The 23,408-nt window shown below is 38.1% G+C and overlaps 1 protein-coding gene across 1 annotated transcript; it reads left to right on the top strand.

Annotated features, from left to right (window-relative positions):
- Nucleotides 1–10,681: 10,681 nt before the first annotated feature.
- LOC308383384 (C-C motif chemokine 20-like) lies at nucleotides 10,682–11,323 on the top strand (the record flags this gene model as incomplete). Its single annotated transcript, XM_080861309.1, has 4 exons — nucleotides 10,682–10,748; nucleotides 10,873–10,981; nucleotides 11,100–11,174; nucleotides 11,263–11,323. 4 exons carry the CDS (start codon nucleotides 10,682–10,684, stop codon nucleotides 11,321–11,323), a joined length of 312 nt encoding a protein of 103 aa, XP_080717435.1.
- Between the last annotated feature and the right edge of the window lie 12,085 nt (nucleotides 11,324–23,408).

Raw genomic sequence — 23,408 nt, 5'->3', positions numbered from 1 at the left:
CACAACACTGAAGATGGGTCATTCCAGCATGACAGCAACCCAAACATACCACCAAGAAAACAAAGGAAAAAAGCACATGGAGGTCATGGACTGGGATGGCAACTCTCCAGATCTCAGTCCTGCTGAAAATCTGTGCAGGGTGCTGAAGTTTTGTGAGACAACCAAGAAATCTAAAGGGTTTATGTAAGGAGGAGTGAGCCAAAATCCCTCCTGAGATGTGTGCAAACCTGGTGACTGACTACGAGAGAAACGTCTTGCCAACAAGGGTTTCTCCACCAAATACTAAATCGTGTTTTGCTTAGGGATCAAATACTTCTTTGACTCAGCAGCGTACAAATATTTTTATAACTTTTATTTGTTTGGTTGTTTTTCGATTTTTGGTTGATATTCTGTCGCACTCTGTTAAACTGAAACTACCATTAAAATTACACTGTTCGTTTTCTGTAAGTGCTCAAACTTATAAAATCAGCAGGAGCTCAAATAATTATTTCCCTCACTGTAAATGTAGAAGTAGTAAATGCAGAATACCACCTTCTCTGTGTAAATTGATGATTTTGTAGAAATCTGTAGGTTATGAATTTGCCTTTTTTTTAATCTGATGGGGATCTGCAGTGTGTGGACTGTGTGGGTGCTGTAATAAATTTCTTCATTTCTTTTTTTAGTTTGAGTGCCTGGCTGTGGGCATGCAGGACGTGCCACACTCCTAGGAAGGAGAAAGACACCTACTTGTGGTTGTCTGTCTGTCTCACGTCACTCATTAGTCATTTTACATTTTTGTTTTACCTTCATACACAGTTCATGAGGACATCTGGCATCATTTTTGTCTATACTAGTCATCCTGCACCCCTTTGTGACCAAACCTTTGGCTTTCTTTAACATTTGTTTGAAATGCGGTCCTTTTGTACTTTACACTTTGGTTGTATTATGCATCTTTATTGTGTCTCTTGTAATTAGTTTTTGCTGTATTTATATCTATTGTTGCTTTTAGTATCGTCCTACTTCCACATTTTTATTCTTTTAAGTCTCTGTCTTACTTCTATCTCATAAATTGAAATTCTTGTTTATGTTTACTCCATTACTGTACTCAAGTGCTTTTTTAAAAAGTTAGTTTCTCACTTTTAACCTTTTACTGTTTTCTGATACTCCCTTCTGTTTGTAAAATGGATTTCTTTTCTTTTCTGTAAACGCGTACTCATGCTGTGTCAGTCAGCTTTACTGCTAAATAGTGATGCAGAATAGTGATGTTTTTTCATGAGGTCAATAAAAAGCAACGGATGCAATTATTGATATATTTTTTAAAAAAAATATACTGTATTTATTAGCTTTGAATCATGTTATACAAATGAAGTATAAACAATATAAAAAACAACATAAAATATAAAATACAATACTATTTAACTTTTACAGAACTAGTCTGTAAACTGATGCACTCAAGTGAGCTCCGTGAATGTTGTCCTCAGTGTTTTCTGTTTAAAAAGAAAAAAAAAGGAAAGGATTAGAAATCAGAAACACAAGAATAATCTTGAAACAGGTTTTTTTTTTTTCTTCTTCTTGTGTTTGATAGCTACTGATAGGGTAAGGAATTGATCTTACCGTGGCAGTAACTGAATAGCAATTTTCACCCACTCGTCTTCAGGATTGGCACAGATATGTCTGTTTTTCACAGTCTTGAAACTGATGTTTAAAAAAAGTTCAGACATTAGTATCACAGCAGAGCTGGCAGTCAGTGTGGATTATGTGTTTTAGATGCAGTTACGATATTTTCCCCACTTACATTATTGCCTTGAGTTTGCAGTTGTCATCTTGGACTGTGTAGCTTTTCAGCCTTTTTACTGAGACAGGGTTTTGCTGGTACCGTGTGCAGCAATATTTATTGGAACCTTTGAAGGAAAGAATGAGACATTTCAGTGAAAACAGCATTTTACATGACAATATGACAAAAAACATTATAATAACGTCTCAGTGAATAATCGCTGAAGCCATACTCACTGCTTTCATCCAGTGCCACCAGCAGCAACACCAGCAGTACGGAGACACGCACGGCGAACTTTGCCATCCTCAGTAAATCAGCAGTGAATCAGTTTTCTGATCAGGATTCCCAGGGAGTCAGTGATGAAATGATTGTAACCGGCTGTGGCAGAGAAGTTTAAATACTGTGTGAGATGGAAATGTCCCACGAGAGGTCAGGGAGGTGGAAAACCCTGTCTGAGTCAAACGGGAAATGTGACTCGTCTTTTTTTCAACCACCGAAACCCCCTCCTCTGTGTACATTATGCAAAATTGTTTACTTTCATGATAGTAAGAGTTTAAAAATAATAATATGAACATGTAACATCTTTTAAAAGTTGCTATGTAATAATAATTAGCATATGTTTGCATAGCTGGACTGGTGATTTTTCATTTTTATGGGCCAATGGTTTGTTTTGTTTTGTTTTTCGTTTTTTCCCCGTAACGGTATAAACAATGAAAGGTGGTGGATTGGCCAGATGCTGGGAGATGTGTAAAAATAACTCAGTTGTTTGGTGGTGGCTATTGCGGAGCTTCCACAGATTCAGTAACATTAGCAAGTGGTGGAGGTCAGCAGGTGCAACACACTGGCAGGTGGATGAGGGAAAGGCAGGAGGAGCAGAGACCCGAGGCGGTGAACTGATCTTCAGGTAAGAAGTTATGACCTGCAGTCTATCTGGCTCAGATATAAACCAAGTTTAGGTGGAGTTTATTTTCGTTATGCTGACTTTTTACAGTCAGTTACAATAAGTAGTACTGCCTACTAGCTAGCATGGCGGAGTTTATATACAGCTGGGCGGGTGCTGTGATGTTAATGATGTTGAACTTGTTTTATCTTATTTTATTTATAAAGGTTAGTTATTAGAGTTATCAAACGTCCCGTAAAAAACGGAATCCTCTCGTATTCAGAGAAAATATTATGCGTTTGGTGTTGAGCTGAAAAGGAGCACAATTTGTCCCGGACTTCAGCTACAATGAAAAAGACACAAAGCTGGATTTATTCTGTGTCTTTGCTGCACAGCTGCATCTTCTTCTCTCATTCTCCCCCCTCTCTCTCCTGTTTCTACTTCAATCATGAAACTGATCAATGATCAGCTGATCGGCTTTTCTCTCTTGTTTGTTTATCGCCCACTTTGCGCCAGAAAGAGGAAACCGGCAGACGCTAAACAACAGCAGCACGTTTAAGCTTGATCAGCTGTTGTTAGAATTTATTTAATATTACTTTGTAGTATCAGCTGATGTTTGCTGGAGCCACAGCTGTAAAAGCTGGTCATGATATCGGTTTGGTTATCTGGTGAGAGGGAAACATGAAGGTGAAACCAGGAGATGTCCTTACTGAATCATCAGAGCTGAACAGGTGATGGAGAAACAGGTTTACCTTTTAGGTGACATGAATGAGTTGAAGGGAAGTTCTGAACTGTTTCTGAGAGACAAATAACACCAGGATCCTTTTCTAAGATAAGATAAGACTTTATTGATCCCACAACGGGGAAATTTTTGCGTCACCTCAGCTCAGGTACAGATATCAGAAGGAAATACAAAAATACAAATAAGTACAATCGATGAAAAAAAGTAAGATAATACACTATATACAATGGTAGCACACACAGTATGTGATTATGGATATGGTTGGAAATATGGAAGACATAAACTATATATCTTGATGTAGCTATTGTACCACTACTATCCCTATTTGTAGACATGTACACACACATATGTACACACTAAATATACATATGTATACATATACATACATATATACCTGCACATGTCCATACACATGGAAGGTCCATTATGCATGAAGTGGTGACCGTGGATGTTCACAGTGTCCTGTGACTTATGACATCGTGATTGAGGAGTTATAGAGTCTAACTGCTGTTGGGATGAATGATCTGCGAAAGCGCTCCTCCTCACATACTCATGCAGTGGGTGATGTGGGTTGTTCATGATGGATGTCAGCTTTACTAACATCTTCCCCTCACCAACCACCTCCACAGACTCCAGGGGACATCCCAGCACGGAGCTAGACCTCCGCACCAGTTTGTCAATCCTGCTCCTGTCCCTGTCCGTGCATCCACTCCCCCAGCAGGCCACTGCATAGAAAAGGGCAGATGCTACCACAGTGTCATAGAATGTCCCTAACAGAGTCCTGCAGACTCCGAAGGACCTCAGTCTCCTCAGCAGGTGGAGTCGACTCTGGCCCTTCTTATACAGGACGTCTGTATTTGTAGTCCAGTCCAGTTTATTGTTGAGGTGAACACCCAGGTACTTATAAGAGTCCACTATCTCAATGTCTTTCCCTTGGATGTTCACCGGTGTTGTAGGGGGTGACTTCCTCCTGAAGTCTATGATCATCTCCTTTGTCATGCTGGCGTTGATTTGGAGTACATTGGTCTCACACCAGCCAACAAAGTCACTGATGACCCCCCTGTATTCCTGATCATTCCCGTCTGATACGCATCCAATGATGGCTGTATCATCTTTTTATGTAGCTGACAACTGGTAACTGTACAGGGGTGGATCTAGCAAAGTTTTGCCTGGGGCCCAGGTAGGGCATTAACAGGGAGAGGTGTGCACAAGGAAATACTTTTCTTTCTTTTTCTCATTTAAAATGTCTCGCTTTTACCAAATAATTATCTGAATCTTACAACAAACGTTTTCATCTGATGTAAAATGTATAGAAATCCATTATTGTACATAGCATTTTTTTTAGGGTCCCATCATAATTTCTTCAGAAGTAGCTAAGTACTGTATATGATGCCAGTATTTTCCCACATTTTCTAGATACTGTATCAGTACTGTGTGTAAAATGCCATCAAAAAGTCAATTAAGTTTTATTCTTTCTCACCTGTCTTTTTATCTCCTTTCACTTTTTAAAGGTTGCCATGTTAGAAAAAATATTTTGCCCTGCCATGCTGTTTATTGATGTGGCAAATGAATGGTTTATGAAAATATATCTAAATCTGTCATCAGTAATCAGTAATGATCATGTCTCACCTCTAGTCTTCTCTGTCTTAATTTCAGGTTTTCACCATGTGTTGTAGACAGTTCAGGAGGTTAACACCAAGCAGTCTACTTTCGGGTACTGTTTAGAATACCAGAATAGGGAGGATGGTGTAGGTTTAAGTTTATTAGACTGATGCATATATACCAACAAGACAGTGTACATCACTGTGACAACAGCGTTTGTTTTCATTCAAAGGCTTTATGGTTTTTCCTATAATACCTGGTGGGCCGGTCTCTAGTCAAAATGCCCGGGTCGATTTTTTGTCCCAGTCCAGCCCTGTATGTTTGTTATTCAACTTGTGTTAAAACATTTAATCACGTAGCCAGAACTGTATGTTGTACTCCACTACTGCATGGTACAAAAGTCCCCTCCTCCATCCCCATTTTCTTGGAGTTTGGCGAGGTCACTGAGGCAGTTAGACATCTCTTTGGTAGCAGGACCCTTGGGGTGGACATGGTTTGCCTTGAGTTCCTGAAGGCTCTGGATACTGTAGGGCCGTTAGTTGATACACCTCTGCAACATCGCATAGAGATCTGGGGCGGTGCCTCTGGATTGGCAGACTGGATTGGTTCTCATCTTTAAGAAGGGGGACTAGAAGGTGTGCTCAAAATACAGAGGGGTCACACTCCACGGTTTCCCTGGGAAGGTCTATGCCAGGGTACTGAAAAAGAAAGTGACTCTGTGGTTGAACTTCAGATACAGGAGGAACAATGCAGGTTTCGTCCTGGTCGTGCAACAGTGGACCAACTCTTTATCCTACCAAAGATATTTGAAGGTGCGTGGGAGTTTTGCCCAACCAGACTACATGTGGTTCGGTTTGTGTGTGCTTCGGTGGTATGTGGTGTGTGGCCCTTTGCTACAAACCATTCACTCCCTATGCAACTGTTGAAGAGGCCGAAGATCATTCCTGATCTCAAATTTTTTTTTTTTTTGCAGAGGATGTGATTCGGTTGGCTTTGTAATGTAACAATGCAATACAACCCCCCCCCCCCCCCCCCCCAAAAAAAAAAAAAAAATAATGCTGCAAATTTTAGAAAATGTTCTGTCATAATATTTCTAAAGTAATTTTGCTAGTCTACTGTACAATATCCAGCTAGGTCATCACTGTAAATAAGTTAAATCTAATCGACAAGATGGAGCATGATGTACTAAACATCCTGCTTGATGTTACTGCTAGACAGATAACATCAGAAGCCCATGTGCACAAGACATGGGCTTCTATCTGTAAGTATAACCGCAAGCTGTTTTCATCTTAGCTGTTGACCTTCACTGAAAGTTCTCAGTGCTTGTTTTCTAATTTCAAAGTCTTTACTGTTGATGTATTGCCATGTCTTACTCGAATATGGTTAGAAAGCAAACAATGTCATTAGTTACACTTGATCATCTCCTGCTGTGACAGACATCGCACTGTTCTCTTTTGTAGTACCGGTTTGGATCCACTTTTGCATTCAGAAGTGCATTAATTTGTCATGGAATGGATTCAACAAGATACAGTGCTAGCTGTACAGTTTAATAATAAAGCAAAGTCCCATTCTGTATAATTCTGTATGGCTGTCACATTTCTGTATTTTCTGTTTAATTAAACAGTTTATCTTATCTCATCTCATCTTATGTAATGTTATGTTATGTTATCTCTTCTCTTCTCATCTCAGTCTCATCTCTTCTTATCTTATGTTGTCTCATCTCAGCTCATCTTATCTTATTCGAGGGACTCTTTCATCTGGGGAACAGGAGGGACATTTACACTGACAGCAAACTCTCTCACCGAATTTTGTTGAATTAAGATGGTCTTGAAAAATCAAAAATATATTTACTTTTCTGTATTTTCTGTTTAAATGAGTTTGTTTTATTGATTTTTATTTCAGTTTCCCCATCCATTTTCTATTGTGATATCACATTTATTTTATTGAATTTTAATAATATTATTTTTAATGTTTTGGCTTCTGTAAGTAACGCAGTAATCTCCTCTTTTGGGGGTGATGAATATATCTTATCTAACGATATCATTATTGAGAATATTATAAGTAAAGTAAAAGCATTAGAAAGATAGATATATAGTTTTCAATGATGTTTGACTATGAGATTGCGAACTGCAGGAACTCGGTGATGTGGTTTTGTTGGAAACTTCATGATAAGCAATTACACTTACAATAAGTGCATCATGACCTATTTCAGTGCTCCAGATGCAAAGCTTTACCGTTGTTGCATGGGTCTTGGGTATAAAATAAGTTCCTCTGACCTAGAAAAGAACATCCAACCTCAAAGCAACCCACTTGTAGCGGCCCACGTGAAGTCAGAGCACGGAGGTCTTCAGTGAAGCTTTCATCCTCTTTAAACTCTTATCTCCACTTGTATCTAAATGTCACATACTTTATATCTATCTATAAATATATATATATAATTATTTTTATGTCTCTTTTAAGTTTATGTCAAGAGTCACAAAGAGGAATGACGCTTTATAAAACGTCCCATGTTGCACGGCTGGCTCTGTCTTATCAGGGTGTGTTGATGCAGGTCACACTGGTCACATGTCTAACATGTGTGACCTAATATGTCTCTTTTCAGTTTTCCTATAATTACAACTTCTAGTTTATATTTGGCCAACATGTGACACAATGAGCACTGAATAATATAAAGAGCTTTTTCAAAAAGCTTCTGTATTTTGCTTTTATTTCAATTCAGTTCAGCGAGCAATACTTTTTAACCACACTCTTTTTTACGTGACAGTTTTAATAATTTTGTACTTTACAAATTTCTTTGTATAAATACAATATATAATATGATGCATAATTATTGTGCCCTACCCTAAATACAAGCAAAGTTGTAACAAGTTTAATTGATCGCTTATTTTATAGAAAGTACTTTTTAATTAGAAGGGTTTTTTTTTTCCTTGTAGTGGTTTTATGTAAGGTTTTACCATTTAAACGTTTCCACTCTTGGTTGGACAGAATTTTGGGTTCTATAAATAAAAAAAATTAGGGGGGTTTTCGTGACAGTCTAGCACCACTGATGTGGTCAGAGCTGAGGTATAAATGAAGCTCCTCAACAGTGCACTCCCTTTCACTCCACTTGAAGATAGGCGAGACAACTTTATCATCAGAATCACTGTTGTCAACTGAAACAAAGACATGGTGACAATCAAAGCCATGGCGATGGTGATCGCACTCACTATTTGTCTGACTGCGAACAGTTCTGACGGTATGTACTTGCTGCCTTTCTGTTTTTCATCTTTAATTTTAATTATTTATTACTATTATTTATTATTATATATTTTCTTTCCTTTTTCACAGGCTATCGTTACTGCTGTCGAAGATATATGACAGGCCGATTACGAGATCTTGAAATTAAGGGGTACTCAGTCCAGACTATTAAGGAGATGTGTCCCATTGATGCCATCATGTGAGCGTCACTAAAATCATTTTAAAGGTTAAAGACAGCTTCAATGATTACCGTGGGTGTATAAATATTTACATATTGCTTTGTTTTAATGCAGTTTCCACACAAAGAAGGGGAAAGCATGCGCCAATCCAGCTCTGAAGTGGGTGATGGACGCTGTTGATCGTTTAAGGTGAGATTTTTTAGAAAGAAAATAATGAACAAATGTTCTGATTTGAAACAAACAGCAAGAGAAGTAACTCCATCTATCATCATTTTAGGAATAAAGCGCAGAAGATCCACCAGAACAACTCACTGTAGCAGAAATAGAGGATCGTCTGAGCTTTTTAAGGATGCCAGCTACAGCAGACTGTTTTCTATGTGAGCTCTGCAGCCTGCAGCCAGCAACCAGCAATGCATCACTGTTTTTAAATCCAGTTAACTCCAGCTTGAAGAGCCTGCTGTAAATGGCGAATGTGGTGTTCAGCAATGCATATCTCAGCTCAGTTGTAAGAGCTTGTATCATATTATGTCTTTATCGTCTTTGTAAATCTTATTTTTTGCTTTTATATGTTTATAAAATAATTTATAAAAAGAGTCATTTGTTTTATTAATGGTTTTGTAGTTTCATCTAATCATTCAAATAAAATGAGTACCTGTTCCAAGTCTAAAACAACTTGTTCTTGTGTGCTGTTTAATTTTTTATCGTTAGGCTGTGTACACCAGAAATAATTTTAACTTTGACTATATGTATATATATTTATTCAATCTCCTTTTTCCATCACACTTTGATTGCATCACTTTTTTGTATTTTTTCTATTTAATCAGCTGCTGTAACACAGTAGCTTCCCAACTTTTGTGATAAAGAAAGTATTTCTCATCATATTCTAATTACATTATCACAAACTGAGAATGCAGAATTCTAACTTATTGTAAATGCGGTGATTTAAATGTTTAAACAAGGCATCCACATTTTTTTGGCCACACGGCACCACAAATGGACATTTTTAAAGTAATTTACACAAATTTCCCATAGTCTAAGTCGATATAAAAGCACAGAATTCGATGGGCATTCATCCATCACGTCTCCGCCAAATAAAAAAAACAAACTTTCCTTGCTTGGAAGCAAGGTTCACTCAGAAAAAAGCAATCTACATGTAGCAGATATGAGATAAGGGCATATTACAGATGATATATTTTATTATGCTCTCTATTTATCATGATAAAATAAGATAGATATAATAAGAAATACATGGACTGACAGTCACACAGTCTCAAAAAATGGAAACAAAGTGCCAAAAAATCCCCAAACAAACAAAACCCCAAACTCTCTCTTATTGATATGCAGACAATGTTATTTCTGTTATTTCTGTATTTTTTAAAGTCTTATGATGCCATAGTCAAGCGTTTTACACATTCATCCAACAAGTAAAAGAGCAGACTGAGTCGAAAGCAGACACCGTTAATGTCGTTAGTATCACAGATCAAAACAAAAAGACCCGTTAAAAACACCTGCCGCAGTCCCCTATCAGTCAGAGGAAGCGGTACAATTAAATCGGTATCTCTCATTTTCTCCGCTTTGCTTTTCTCTCCACTGAAGAATCTGCTCACATCTATAATCCCACATTCTTTTTATCATTTTATGTCTCCTGATGGCCTGTTATCACAGAAACATGGCATGTTTTGAAGCCATAATTAAAATTTGGACACATCTGTTTATGTCGAGAGAGGCCATAAACAGAGGATTTTTTTATGCCAACTTAAGTTTGACTCGGGTCAGACCAACAAGTACTCTGGATTTGATCTTTTAGAACATGAGGAACGCTTCATAGGATGAACGTTGAGTAGAAATAGCCTTGAAAAAAATGGACTATTCACTTAAACTGAATTGCTCAAACATAATAACATCAGTGCTGTACAGTACAAACACACCAATATGATGATATACAGAACACAGAAATAGAAAAACAGTTAAAAACAGTTACACAGGAGATTTTCTGAACTTTACTGTAAAATTTGAACAATGCTGTCATTCCATAATCATACCAATGATTGCAAACGCTACCATTGTTTTGATCCAACAATGATCCAAGCAGTTCCTCTTTGTTTCACTGGGGAAAGTGGCAGGATTTTTTCATGATGTAGCTTCTTCTGCTCTGGGCTGAGCTGAAGTATTTATGAAGCTGCTTGATCAGCACATTACCAGCACAGCCTCACTGACTCAACCTGAAGAGCCACCAGATACAGTGAGATAGCTTCATCATCACTGCTGCCACCACAAACACAGAAGACATGCTGCCAATTAAAGCTGTGGTGGTGATCGCACTTACTGTTTGTCTGCCTGCAAGCACATTTGCTGGTATGTACTTGTCTTTGTTTCTTTTGTTTCTTTGTCTTTTCTCCCTTAATCACATACGCTTACACATCAGCATTGCCACTACTGGGATCTGGCAGATACAGATATTATATTTTACTCTTCCCAGCTTATCGTCACTGCTGTCGAAGGTACATGATAGGCAGGTTACAGGACTCCATCATCAAGGGGTACTCAGTCCAGACTGACACAGAGATGTGTCCCATCAATGCCATCATGTGAGCATCTTTAAAATTATTTTTAACAAACTGCTTTAAAGATCAAAAAATACTTGAGACGAAATTAGTGTTTACTGTGGGTGTAAAAATATTTACATATTGCTTTATTTTAATGTAGTTTCCACACAAAGAAGGGGAAAGCATGCGCCAATCCAGCTCTGAAGTGGGTGATTGACGCTGTCGATCATATAAGGTGAGATTTTTTGAAGCAGAATAAAGAGCAAGTGTTCTGATTTTCTAATAAACAGCAAGAGAAGTAACTCCGTCTATCATCGTTTTAGGAATAAAGCACTGAAAATCCACCAGCACAGCTCACAGGGGCGGAAAAAGAAGACCATCTGAGCTTTTTACGCACACGGTGGATGCCAGCTAAAGAAACACTTCACTCTTTTATCTTCCACTGACGTCCGTCTCGTGGAACCTGCTGCAAATGACAAATATGTTGTTAAACAACAGCAATATCAGCTCAGTTTTAAAAGCTTGTGTAATATTTTAATTTTATATTCTTTGTAAATGTAAGATAGGATTTTATAGTTTCATATAAATGCTGAAATAAAACGAGCACATGTGCCCGATCTGCTTGTGTGCTGTTGTTTTCTGTGGTGAAAACATCCAGCTTTGGAAGTTCTGTGCTGCTAATAGTTAAACAATGACAGGTGAGAGTCCTGTGACATGAGCAGGAGGAAGTCATGGGAGCTGAAGAAGGAACCGGTATTTCTGTTGACATGGTGTCATTAGCTACCACTTAATTATTAAAGTAACATTCATGTAATAATTAAGTAATACAGCAATAATGGTTTGAACTGCATAACATTAAATTGCAGTTTATTTAATTGGGTTATATGGGGTCATAAACTGGATGTAATAATGTCTGTGAAGCAATGCAAATCAGAAATATTATAATATATAGTGTAATATATTAATAAGAATATATAACTGCTAGGAATCAAATAGTGATAACTATGCATGTACATTTTTATATACTAAATTTAAAGTGGTAGTAACCTCATAATAATAAGGTAATACTGGTTGATGCTTTAATATATTAGAAAAGTTTTATTATATTATGACGATGAAATTAAACTTACCTTACATCCCCAGCATGTGTTTGAAGGTAACTGTGTAAATATTCTGTCAATTGCTGTCTTTTAAAAACACACCTGAGATAGTTTCTATGCAATAACCAGGAATCCGGGCTGCAGAATGCACAACTCCCTGTTTTCTCTCCATGTTAATAACCTATGAAAGCAAACTCAAATAATGTGTTACTTTGTGTAACCATCACGTTACTTTGTCATAATTGAATGAGTTTATTTGCAGTGCTCATGAACGCGAATCATACAGTCTCGATTTACAAGGTCCTTTGTAGAGGAAAATCCATTAATGAGGTCTGAGCTCCAATCGCACGTGAAGAGGAACAAATTTTTCTCCACCCCTCGCTCTCGCACAGATTTCTCTCAGCAGGATAACTTCTCCACAGAAGAGAGGGACAGGTGAATAATCGTAGAGGAACACAAGCGGCAGAGTTGCAGACTGGAGCAGGTTTCAATAACATGGTTAATTCAACACTCAGACGCAGACTAAAGGATCTCTCCCAGTATAAGTAGTGGCAGGTTGATCAGCACATGACAAACAGGTGAGCTTGATTGTGTCAGGTGTCCCCGAGTGGAAGGTGGGAATTCTGGAAGGATCAAACCCTTGCAAGACAAAGCATGGTTAGGCACACACGCACAAACACATCCACACACTCATAGTGATAAAGAAGGAGAGAGAGAATGGCAGCGATGCACGGGAGGACCATGACAGCCTTGGCTGTTATAATGGGTAGACGCCTGACCTGATGGATACAGACTCTTTGCTCACTCACGCAGAAATGCACTGATTTACTGACTTTTCTGTCTTTGTCTTTTGTCAGTCAACACCTAATACACTTGTGTGGACTTCCTCTTCTGTATCAAGCTAGAGCCGCTTGCCACTTGTGGTAGTTTATGTGTAATAACCAGAAATGAGAAATATGTAACCAAGACATGAGATGGTTTTGGTGGAAAGTTTATAGTAAGCAATTGCATTTATAGTCCGTGGATCGTGACCTATTTCAGTGGTTCAAATGCACAGCTTTTCCTTTGTTGCATCGGTCTTCGGTATAAAATAAGCCCCTTTGACCTAAAACCTTCGTATAACCTCAAAGCAACCCACGTGTAGCGCCCACATTCAGCAAGAGCACGAAGGTCTTCGGTGAAATACCTGATCCTCTTCAAACACTTATCCCCATATGCTTCTAAATGTCACACACTGTATTAGTTATTTTTAGGTATCTTACATTTTAAGTGCATGTTGAGATTCACAAAGAGGAACAACACCTTAAAAACCTTGTGCTAACATGTGTCTTTTTAAAGTTCTTTCAAAAAAATACCCAAATATAAGCTCATGTACACATTTAAAGTTCCTGTATTTTACTGCAGTTTAGTCCATTATAATTCAGAAGGAAATGCTTTTTTTGCTGGGTTTTCGCTGTGGAGGTTTCGTTGTGGTTTTTTAAACCACACTTTTTATTGTGACAGCGTAAATTACTTTCTACTTTGCAAATTTTTCTCTGTGTTTACAGTTAACATGATATGATGTTTTCTTAAAGGTTAAACAGTCCCACCATGAAGACAAGTGAGTTGGAATAATTGTAGATGATCGTTTAGTTTCTAGAATGTCAGCTGACACGTGCGCTTACATTTTTATACAACCTGTTGCACACATATTGGTTATCGTGTTGTGGGTCATGTTGTTTTCTGTGTGAGCTTTGCCGCCAGCAGCCAGCGACTCTTTTGGTTTGCTGGTGTAAACAATGCAGTATCAGCGCGCGTGTAAGAGAAAATCTTTATAAATGCATTTTGTGTTGTGCTGTTTGAATGATGTATCCTTCCTCCTTTACTCTTAATTCTCTATTTAACAGGTATTACAGTCACAATTTGAATTCTACTGGAAGGATTGTACAGCACACATTTTTGTTAACTTTAAAAAACAAGACTTGGGTTCCCCAGTTTGAAATTATTTTGGATTTTTTCTAATCAATGCAGGATCAAAAATACGGCCTTTGCATAAGTCTTGCTGTAAGCTGCAGCTTAACCAAACATTTTTGGTCACCTTTAACGAGCTTCGGGCATTCTGGCTGGAAATTTCTTGGCACTGACTCGGCCACAAATTTTTTGATTACTATCAAAAGTGTAGGCCATTGGTGTCCAACTCCAGGCCTCAAGGGCCGGTGCCCTGCAGGTTTTAGATCTCACCCTGGGTCAACACACCAGAATCAAATGATTAGTTCATTACCAGGCCCCTGGAGAACTTCAAGACATGTTGAGGAGGTAATTTAGCCATTTAAATCTACCGTGTTGGATCAAGGACACATCTGAAACCTGCAGGACACCGGCTCTTGAGGCCTGGAGTTGGACACCCCTGGTGTAGGCTACCAAAACATTTAATAGGCGTGCATCTATACTTTTGTTCCCGTGTGGGTTACAATACCGGCATTCATTTTATATTTAATCCCCTAGTTGTGCCAGATTTTGAATTACTACGGTGTAAACCTTTTTGTATTTTCTGTTTAATCGGCTGCTATAAGACAGTTATTTCTTCTTCTTCTTCTTTTTGGCTGCACATAGAAAACACATATGTTCCATAGCCCAGGATGACATCATTGATGTGGAAAAAGCATAAAATTTTATGGACACTGGTCTATCAAATCTCCACCAATGAAAACTCTTTCCTTGCTTGAAAGCAAGGCTCATTCAGAAAATCTACCTGTAGCAGATATGAAATAACAGTTAATTACACAATGGTAAGAAAAATCTGTCATAACACAGGAAAAGATAAGCCTGAAGCAAACCCACTCACACAGACAGAGTGGGTTTGCTAGTTTCAGTTTAGTTTTTATTATCTTTTGTATTTATGATGATACAATGATAAAGAATAGAATAAATATTAGAGATCTAGAGTGATTGTAGTGATCTCAGTCTCAAAAGCACATTTGACCGTGTCCACAGAGTGTCCTGTGGGAGTTGCTCTGGGAGTATGGGGCATCTAAGAGCCGATCAGTCCTTATACTTCTATTGCAAGACCTTGGTCTGCATAGCCGGCAAATAAGTTTGCTGGTGGGTGTTGGACTCCATCAGGGCTGATTCTGATCATAAATTTTATGGACAGAATTTATAGCAGTAGTCAAGTGGCAAAAGGCTTCCACTTTGTTCTCAGAATCTCGTATCTGCTTTTTGCAGATGATGTGGTTCATCAGCACCTCCAAGTCTGAGGTCATAGTCATCAGCCAGAAAAGGGTGGAATTACCACTCTGGGTCGGGGGTGAGTTACTGATGAGTTACTAATGATGAGTTACATCCTTTTACTTGATCAATGTACATTTTTTTTTTTTTTGCAACAATCCAAAACAGCGAAAAATACAATGTCAAGTCCAGAATATTCTTCAGTAAAACCTCAAAGGTACTGAATGCTCAAAAATATGCTGAAAGGAAACTTAAGCACATACTCCCACACAATGTAACTGTTTAATTTAACATTAAACACAGTTAAGGCTCACAAATCACATTCCCATCTAAGTGGGAATAAATAAAATACATATGCAACAGTGGGAAGTGTAATAGTTTATACTTCCAGTGTCTTTGAATGAAACAGTTCGGCTATACTTCTGTTTGCTCTCCAGTTGTATTTAGCAGAGGCTGAGCAACCCAAGCGTGTTCCTTCTTCTTTTTCCTAACAAAAGATAAAGATGGAAACACCACAAAGGAGAAACAAAGATGTTCTTTTTATGAACAAATATGCGAAACACTGATACATCTTACACCACATTGTTTGTTTTATTAAAACAGACACTAATGTGTCCTTGTATGTATGTCCTTGAGTGACTTATGTATGTATGTATGTATATATATGTATATATTGTACTATTCTTAGTTAGTGTATTGTCTGTCTTGTCTTAATGTTGGTTTAAAATGGAGCACTGTAACAAAAAATAATTTCCCCCAGGGATCAATAAAGTATTCTGATTCTGATTCTGATTCTGATATTTGAATACAAATACCATATATAAAATATCACACTTGGGTAATAAAATAGTGACAGGTTTATAATTGAATTTTTGTCTCAGCCTTTTGGATTATGACCAGTAAAAATCAATGGTTGTAGCTATGTTTAAACCAGTGACATTTCCCTAATTTAAGAATGACGCTTTTGTGATGTCAATGCTGAGAGTCACAAAAAGGAGCAACGCCTTATAAAATTTCCCACATTGCACTGCTGCCTCTACAGGAGTCTTTGTCCGGTCAGGGTGTGTTAATGCAACAATTAACATGTATGATGCAATGTTTTTCTTTTAAATTGCCCATAATTATAATTCCTTGCTTCCTACTGAGCTGGTTTGAAATCAATTCCTCCCAAAAGTTACACGTTTTTACACAGTTAATAAGTAATCACACTACCTTTTTGTGACAGGTGTGTGTATGTGCATAAACACTGTAAGACTGGAAAAGTGTTAAATAAAAGTTGTTCCATAAATTTCCATAATCAAAACAAATGTTTCCAAACACTGCCGTTGTGTGGATCCATGTGGATTCATACGCCCCTCCTACTTTGTGTCATAACATGAAACCTAGAAAACAGCTAAACAATAACTGACGAAACTTCTCAAAGGAGGAAGTTGTGGGAGCTGCTTATGTAAAGCATGTAGTAGAGCAGGTATTTCATCAGCTATGATGAAGTGGAAGGCTTAGAAGGCTTAAATAAGAGCTGCAAAATGCATAACTGCCTGTTTTCTGTCCACTTTAGTGTTAATAGGTCAAGGTCAAGGTCAAATTTATTTATATAGCACATTTCAAACAGCCGATGCTGCACAAAGTGCTTAACAATATAAGCCATTCAACTTTACCCCATTCAACTTTAAACTTGAAGTAATGTGATGATTAACTGGTGTGATAATCCGCCTCAGTTTGTCTTTGTCAGTCACATGATTCTGGAGTGAAGCCAAGGAAGTCTAGCCAGGTAGCAGGTGGCAGTTGAGCTGATGGTAACAGACTCTTTGCTCACTCATTCAAGAATGCACTGATTTATTGACTGTCAATTTTCTACAATCAAAAACCATAAAAAAAACTTGTCTGTACTTTCGAACAGAAAATGTTAATTCACATGACCTTGACAACAACACCTGATTAATGGCAGATAACCAACAAGGAAGTTGCTGAGACATTTCCACAGTCCTACCTGCGGGCAAAGACAGGTGAAATTTTCCGGCGGCCCTGCCAGAACCACAGAGCTGCCAGAGAACAGGGAGGAGTCTACAATAGGGGAAGTCCAGGTCCTCAGACAGAGCTGCACCTACACACTCTGCTTGGCTGGTTCAGCTTCCTGTGACCATCTTTGCTGCATTCCTGTACATTTCACTTTTGCATTATATTTAAAAACACAGACTAGCTACATTATGTACTCATGAAACTTGGAGAAAGGAAAGCTGCTGCAGCTGTGTGCCGAGGGAGCTCGGTTTCAATTTGGGCAAATTTCCTCCCTCAAGTACTTTAACATTGTTGCTTTACACTTTAATAATATTATTTAACATTGCACCACAAAATTATGTGAATAACATTCATTTTTAGAAGGTAATCATGCTTCATCTGATATCCTGTTTGACTTTTTAACAATTACTCACTTTATCACAACACAGTGACGTGGATATGATCAAGTGGGGCTGCTGGTACACTGAGGGGACACACTGCAGGGATTCTATGCATTATAAGTTCACTATTACACACACCCGGCTCAAAAATAAAGTAATGAAAAAACTGTGGCAGTGCAAACATTTTTCTAAAGATTTACTAGGTCAACTTTATGCACAAAATTAAAAGATTTGCTTTTCACTCTAAAAAAGAAAACATTGGCAAACCTTAAGATATATCAGAACAACATGATGCAATGCCTTTCTGAAAATTCTCAGCTTTTGACTTTTGTTGCTGACTTTAAAAAGAGCTCCTCATTTAGTCAAGAATTCTAGCAACCTGGACTTTCTTGTTCATCTAATTCCAATATTCCTGTGTGGTTGAAAATAAACTTGTAGCTTCAGTGGTATGTATTCCCCCATTCTCAGAGGCTTGGCTTGTATTGCTCCCAGCTGGCGACCTGGGACTTTTCATCTGTTTGGCTGCTGTACTAACCACTGCACCGTGGCAACACATGGAGCCTTCCTTTACAAACATTTAGCTGATAAAACTACATTTATTTAATGTAGAATAAATAAAATGAAGAGGACAGAGCAGAAGGTTAGCTGAAACACTGTTTCTTCTGAATAGGTAAACCACACTAGTTTGGTTAAAGCCATAATCTTTGCAGGTAAAAAGTGAACTGGAAATGCATCCCAATCATTCTATGAATGAATTGTCACATGCTTGGCTGGCTGGATTGTTAGCTGTTTGGTTTGATGATGGGTTGGATGGTTGGAGGGTCAGTATTACTTTTACTATTAAGAAACTGTGTCCTTTAGTCTCATTTACTTATCAGAATTTTGTCTTTGCTGATGTAAAACTCAGTAGTTTAGTGTTGTTCTTAAAAATGCAACTAAAAAGTTTTCAGCAAGACTAAAAATGAAATCAGATATATTGAGTTTAATATAGTTTGTTACTTTTAAGTCAAAAACTTTAAATTAGTGTATATTTACCCAGGCATACTTGAGCTTTTCATAAGCTTGTCTTTTATTGAGTACTTTACATCAGGTGCTGTATGGCTTGTTGCTGCTGGATCTGCGGTCATTTTCCTGGAATAAGAAGGAAAATGTGATCTCGCCTACTTAATCTTTAAATAGTTTTGAAACAGACATTTAATCATACCTGGAATTTTTTCAAACTAATATTATCAGTGAAATAGTAAGCATCTGCACATATTTGGTCTATAAATATCACAACATTCCATAATCAGTGCAATTTCAGAAGCCTGCAGATCCATGGATCCATGTGTATTTATAGGTCCCTCCCACATGTTCCACCTGTTTTGTTTTGTTTTTATTTTTAACTTTCAATGCTGGGATTTTTCTAGTTCGCTATAGAGCTGAGGTATAAATGAGGCTGCTGTGATCAGCACATCACCAGCACAACCTCTCTGACTCCACCTGAAAAGGCGAGACAGTTTCATCATCAGAGTCACTGCTGCCAACACAAACGAAGAAGACATGCTGCCAATCCGAGCTGTGGTGGTGATCGCACTTACTGTTTGTCTGACTGCAAACACATCAGCAGGTTCGTATTTCTTTCCTTCTTGTCTTATTTTCTTTAATTTTTTTCTGTTTAATCACATTTACACATAAGCACTATTTTTTGTCCTCTGTTATATGAACAAATGGTCTTTCCTTCTTTCACAGCTTATCCTCACTGCTGTCGAGGGTACATTACAGGCAAATTACCATATTCAGCCATCAAGGGGTACTCAGTCCAGACTGACACAGAGATGTGTCCCATCAATGCCATCATGTGAGCATCATTACAATTACTTTAACAAACTGCTTGAAAGAAATTTGTGTTTACTGTGGGTGTGCAAATATCAACATATTGCTTTATTTTAATGTAGTTTCCACACAAAGAAGGGGAAAGCATGCGCCAATCCAGCTCTGAAGTGGGTGATTGACGCTATCAATCGTATAAGGTGAGATTTTTAGAAACAGAATAAAGAGCAAGTGTTCTGATTTTCTAATAAACAGCAAGAGAAGTAACTCCATCTATCATCATTTTAGGAAAAAAGCGCAGAGGATCCACCAGCACAGCTCACAGCTGCAGATGTAGAAGATCATCTGAGGTTTTTAAACAGACCACTGACGCCAGCTACAGAAAACAAACTAAGAGCTTGTATAATATTAATTTATACATTGTAAATATCAGATTTTGGTTTTTGCATCTAGTGTTGTGGCAAAAAAGCGTAATTTATGAATATGTTTTTTGTGATTTTATACATACATTTAAATAAAATGAGTCTAAACTATTACCCGTTATGTGCTGTTGAGTTTTTTTCACATTTAACACGTGGCGCTGCATTCCTCCTTTTATTTTGTTTCCTAGTTTGTAACAGTGAAAAATTCCAGCTTGGAAGTTCTGTGCTGCAATCTAATTGTTAAACAATAGCAGATGAAAGTCCTGTGACATCAGCAGGAGGAAGTCACAGGCTGTTTATTTAAAGCATGTATCAGAACAGGTATTTCTGTGCAGACAAGATGTCATCAGCTCTGATGATGGTGTTTAGTTGCACTTTTTACTACAGGCTGGTAATAATGATGCAATAGTGGGGGTAATGAGGTGGAAGGAGCCCAGTAATAACACAGAAAGAGGACGTTATTACTAATTACTAAAGTAATATCAAGGTCATATCATGAATCACAATTGTTTGACAAAAACCAATATTAGACTAATTGGGTGATAAGAGGCCAGAAAATGGGAATAGTGGGAAATGTAGAAACAACATATGCCAATAAAACAATGCCAGTTAGTACAGCAGTATATCGAGGACAATATGATAAACTGCTAGCAATAAAATTGTAAGAACTGTGCATTTGAATTTTTATTTACTGACTTTAAAGTGGTTGTAACCTCATAACAATAAGGTAATATGGGTTAATGTTTTAACGTATTAGGATAGTATTACCATATTATGATGCTAATATGAATCTTACCTTACATCTGCAGCGGAAACATTATTATATGTGGCCTGTTACCTGGAAACATCTGCGATACTTTCTGAGCAGCTATACAACACTTTGATAATCAAATGTAGCTTTAGGCCACATCGGTACGCGAGTGAAAGTGATTTTTAGATGGCATGGATGCACAGCGGTCATGTGGCGAGTCCTTCATGTGCTGCTGTGCACTGCCACCCACTGCGGGTACTCTGCACTACACACCGTGGCTGTTCAGCATGTCTTATGCTCTTATGGTCACTTCACATTTTGCTTGATCATTATTTACAGTTTCATAATCGCTTTATTGGGAAATGTTTCTATATTATTATTCCAATTTTCTGGCTTCTTATCACCCAATTTATGGTTTCTTATGGCAGTTTGTTGTCTTTTCTGGTCATTTTGTGTATAATTGATTTAATTAATTTTATTTTTAAATCTCATTGTGGTCCCTGAATCTTTGGCTCCTTGATTTTTCTGTCTCTTTATTCCTTTAACTGTTTTGACATTTTGTTTGTTGCCTTCTAGCTTTATACTTCTTTGTAATAGTTTTAAATGCTTATCTTTTTTTTCCTAGTAGTTTTTCATTGTATGTATTTGTTTGATCAGATATATTAACTGCAATATAGTTTACTACCTCTAGTCTAAGGAGCTTGCAAAGAAAAGCATCTGGACTTCTTTGAGTTGCTTGAAGACGTTTCATCTCTCATCCGAGAAGCTTCTTCAGTTCTAAGGTCAAATGGTGGAGAGTCCCAGATTTAAACCCAGTGGGAGTTTCCCCCCAAACAGGGACAAAGGGACCCCCTGATTATCCTCTAACTAATCACATGAGCCAAGGTGTGAAAATGGGTGTGGGTCACAATCAGCCTGGTTTTGGGTGAGCTCATTGTGAAACCTAACCCCACCCTATCATGTGATTTCCTGAGGTCAGATGGCCCAGGGTGTGAGTGGGCGTTAAGGCGTCTGGGAAGGGATCTCAAAACTGGATTATAGATGGCAGAGAGTTGGTGTCGTAAACCCCCGCCTCTGTTCAAAGATGGTCGCTCACAGTGGACATAGATGGCTTCTTTCACTCCTCTTTCAAACCATCTGTCCTCTCTGTCCAAAATGTGAACATTGGCATCCTCGAAAGAGTGTCCTTTATCCTTAAGATGCAGATGGACTGCTGAGTCTTGTCCTGTGGAGGTGGCTCTTCTGTGTTCTGCCATGCGCTTGTGAAGTGGCTGTTTGGTCTTTCCAATGTAGAGGTCTGGGCATTTCTCGCTGCACTGTACAGCATACACCACATTGTTAAGTTTGTGTTTTGGAGTTTTGTCTTTCGGGTGAACCAGTTTCTGTCTGAGTGTGTTGCTGGGTCTGAAATACACTGGGATGTTGTGCTTGGCGAAAACTCTCCTGAGTTTCTCTGATACACCGGCTACATGTTCATCGTGACCTTTTCCAGCTCTCCAACTCCAGAGATTTTCATTTTTATTTGTAATTTTGCATTAGTTGATAATTTATCCTCTTTAAACACTTTATCCCCATGTGCTTCTGAATGTCTCACACTGTATTAGTTTTATTTTTGCCTCTTTTATGTTTTAATTGTTTTAACTGCCTGGTAAGTCGCAAAGACACTCCTTATAAAACTTCCCATGTTGCAGGAGCTGGCTTTGCAGGAGTTTTTGTCTTGTCAGGGAGTGTTAACCTAACATGTGACCCAATATTTGTATGCATATATATATATATCTTTAACATTTATATAAATTTATAATTGTGTGTATGTATAGATAGATAGATAGAACCTGGAAGTCCCGAGGTCAAAATGGGAGACGCCCCCAAGGGTGATGGACAACGACCGAGCTAAGATCCTGTGGGACTTCCAGATACAGACGGACAAAATGGTGGTGGCTAACCACCATAGTGGTGGTGGTGACAAACAGAAGAAGACGGCCGTAGTGATCGATGTAGCGGTTCCGAATGACAGCAACATCAGGAAGAAGGAACACGAGAAGCTCGAGAAATACCAAGGGCTCAGAGAAGAGCTCGAGAGGATGTGGAGGGTGAAGGTGATGGTGGTCCCAGTGGTATGCCAGTCATCATCCTCCCAAATACTGCGTGTTAAGCTTTATAATATGTTGCTTTGTTTATTCATTCATCATTTTAAAGTTTGGATTCTTTTTCTGGACAGACGTTTGAAACATAGAAATGAAAAAAACTAAAAATGATCGTAGATATACATGCATATAGAACCGTTAGACAGAACACTTTTTTTGCACTGATATTAAATTTTTAACATTTAATAATTTTGCTGGAACAAGAACACCATCTTTTCCTCACCTGCTTGGAAATATGTCATCATGAATGTTTGTTTTTTACTGATATCATCTGTGAAATAAACATGTGCACACATATTTGCATATTTACTAAAGTCAAAACAAAGGTATGCAGACACTAACACAGTGTAGTTTGTATTTATAGCCACTCCCACCTGCTCCACCTGTTCCACCGCTTCCTCTTTTTTTATCTTTAACTCGGGAAAATGCTGGGACTTTTTGTGATGATGTCACATGTCTTGATGCGTTTAGAGCTGAGGTATACATGAGGCTGCTGTGATTAGCAGGTTTACCAGCACAACCTCTCTGACTCCACCTGAAAAGGCGAGACAGTTTCATCATCAGAGTCACTGCTGCCAACACAAACGAAGAAGACATGCTGCCAATCCGAGCTGTGGTGGTGATCGCACTTACC

Source organism: Rhamphochromis sp. 'chilingali', assembly GCF_963969265.1.
Source record: "Rhamphochromis sp. 'chilingali' genome assembly, chromosome: 16".
Classification (NCBI taxonomy): domain Eukaryota; kingdom Metazoa; phylum Chordata; class Actinopteri; order Cichliformes; family Cichlidae; genus Rhamphochromis; species Rhamphochromis sp. 'chilingali'.
Note: the sequence above shows the minus strand (reverse complement) of the source record. Positions and strands in the feature narration are given on the sequence as shown.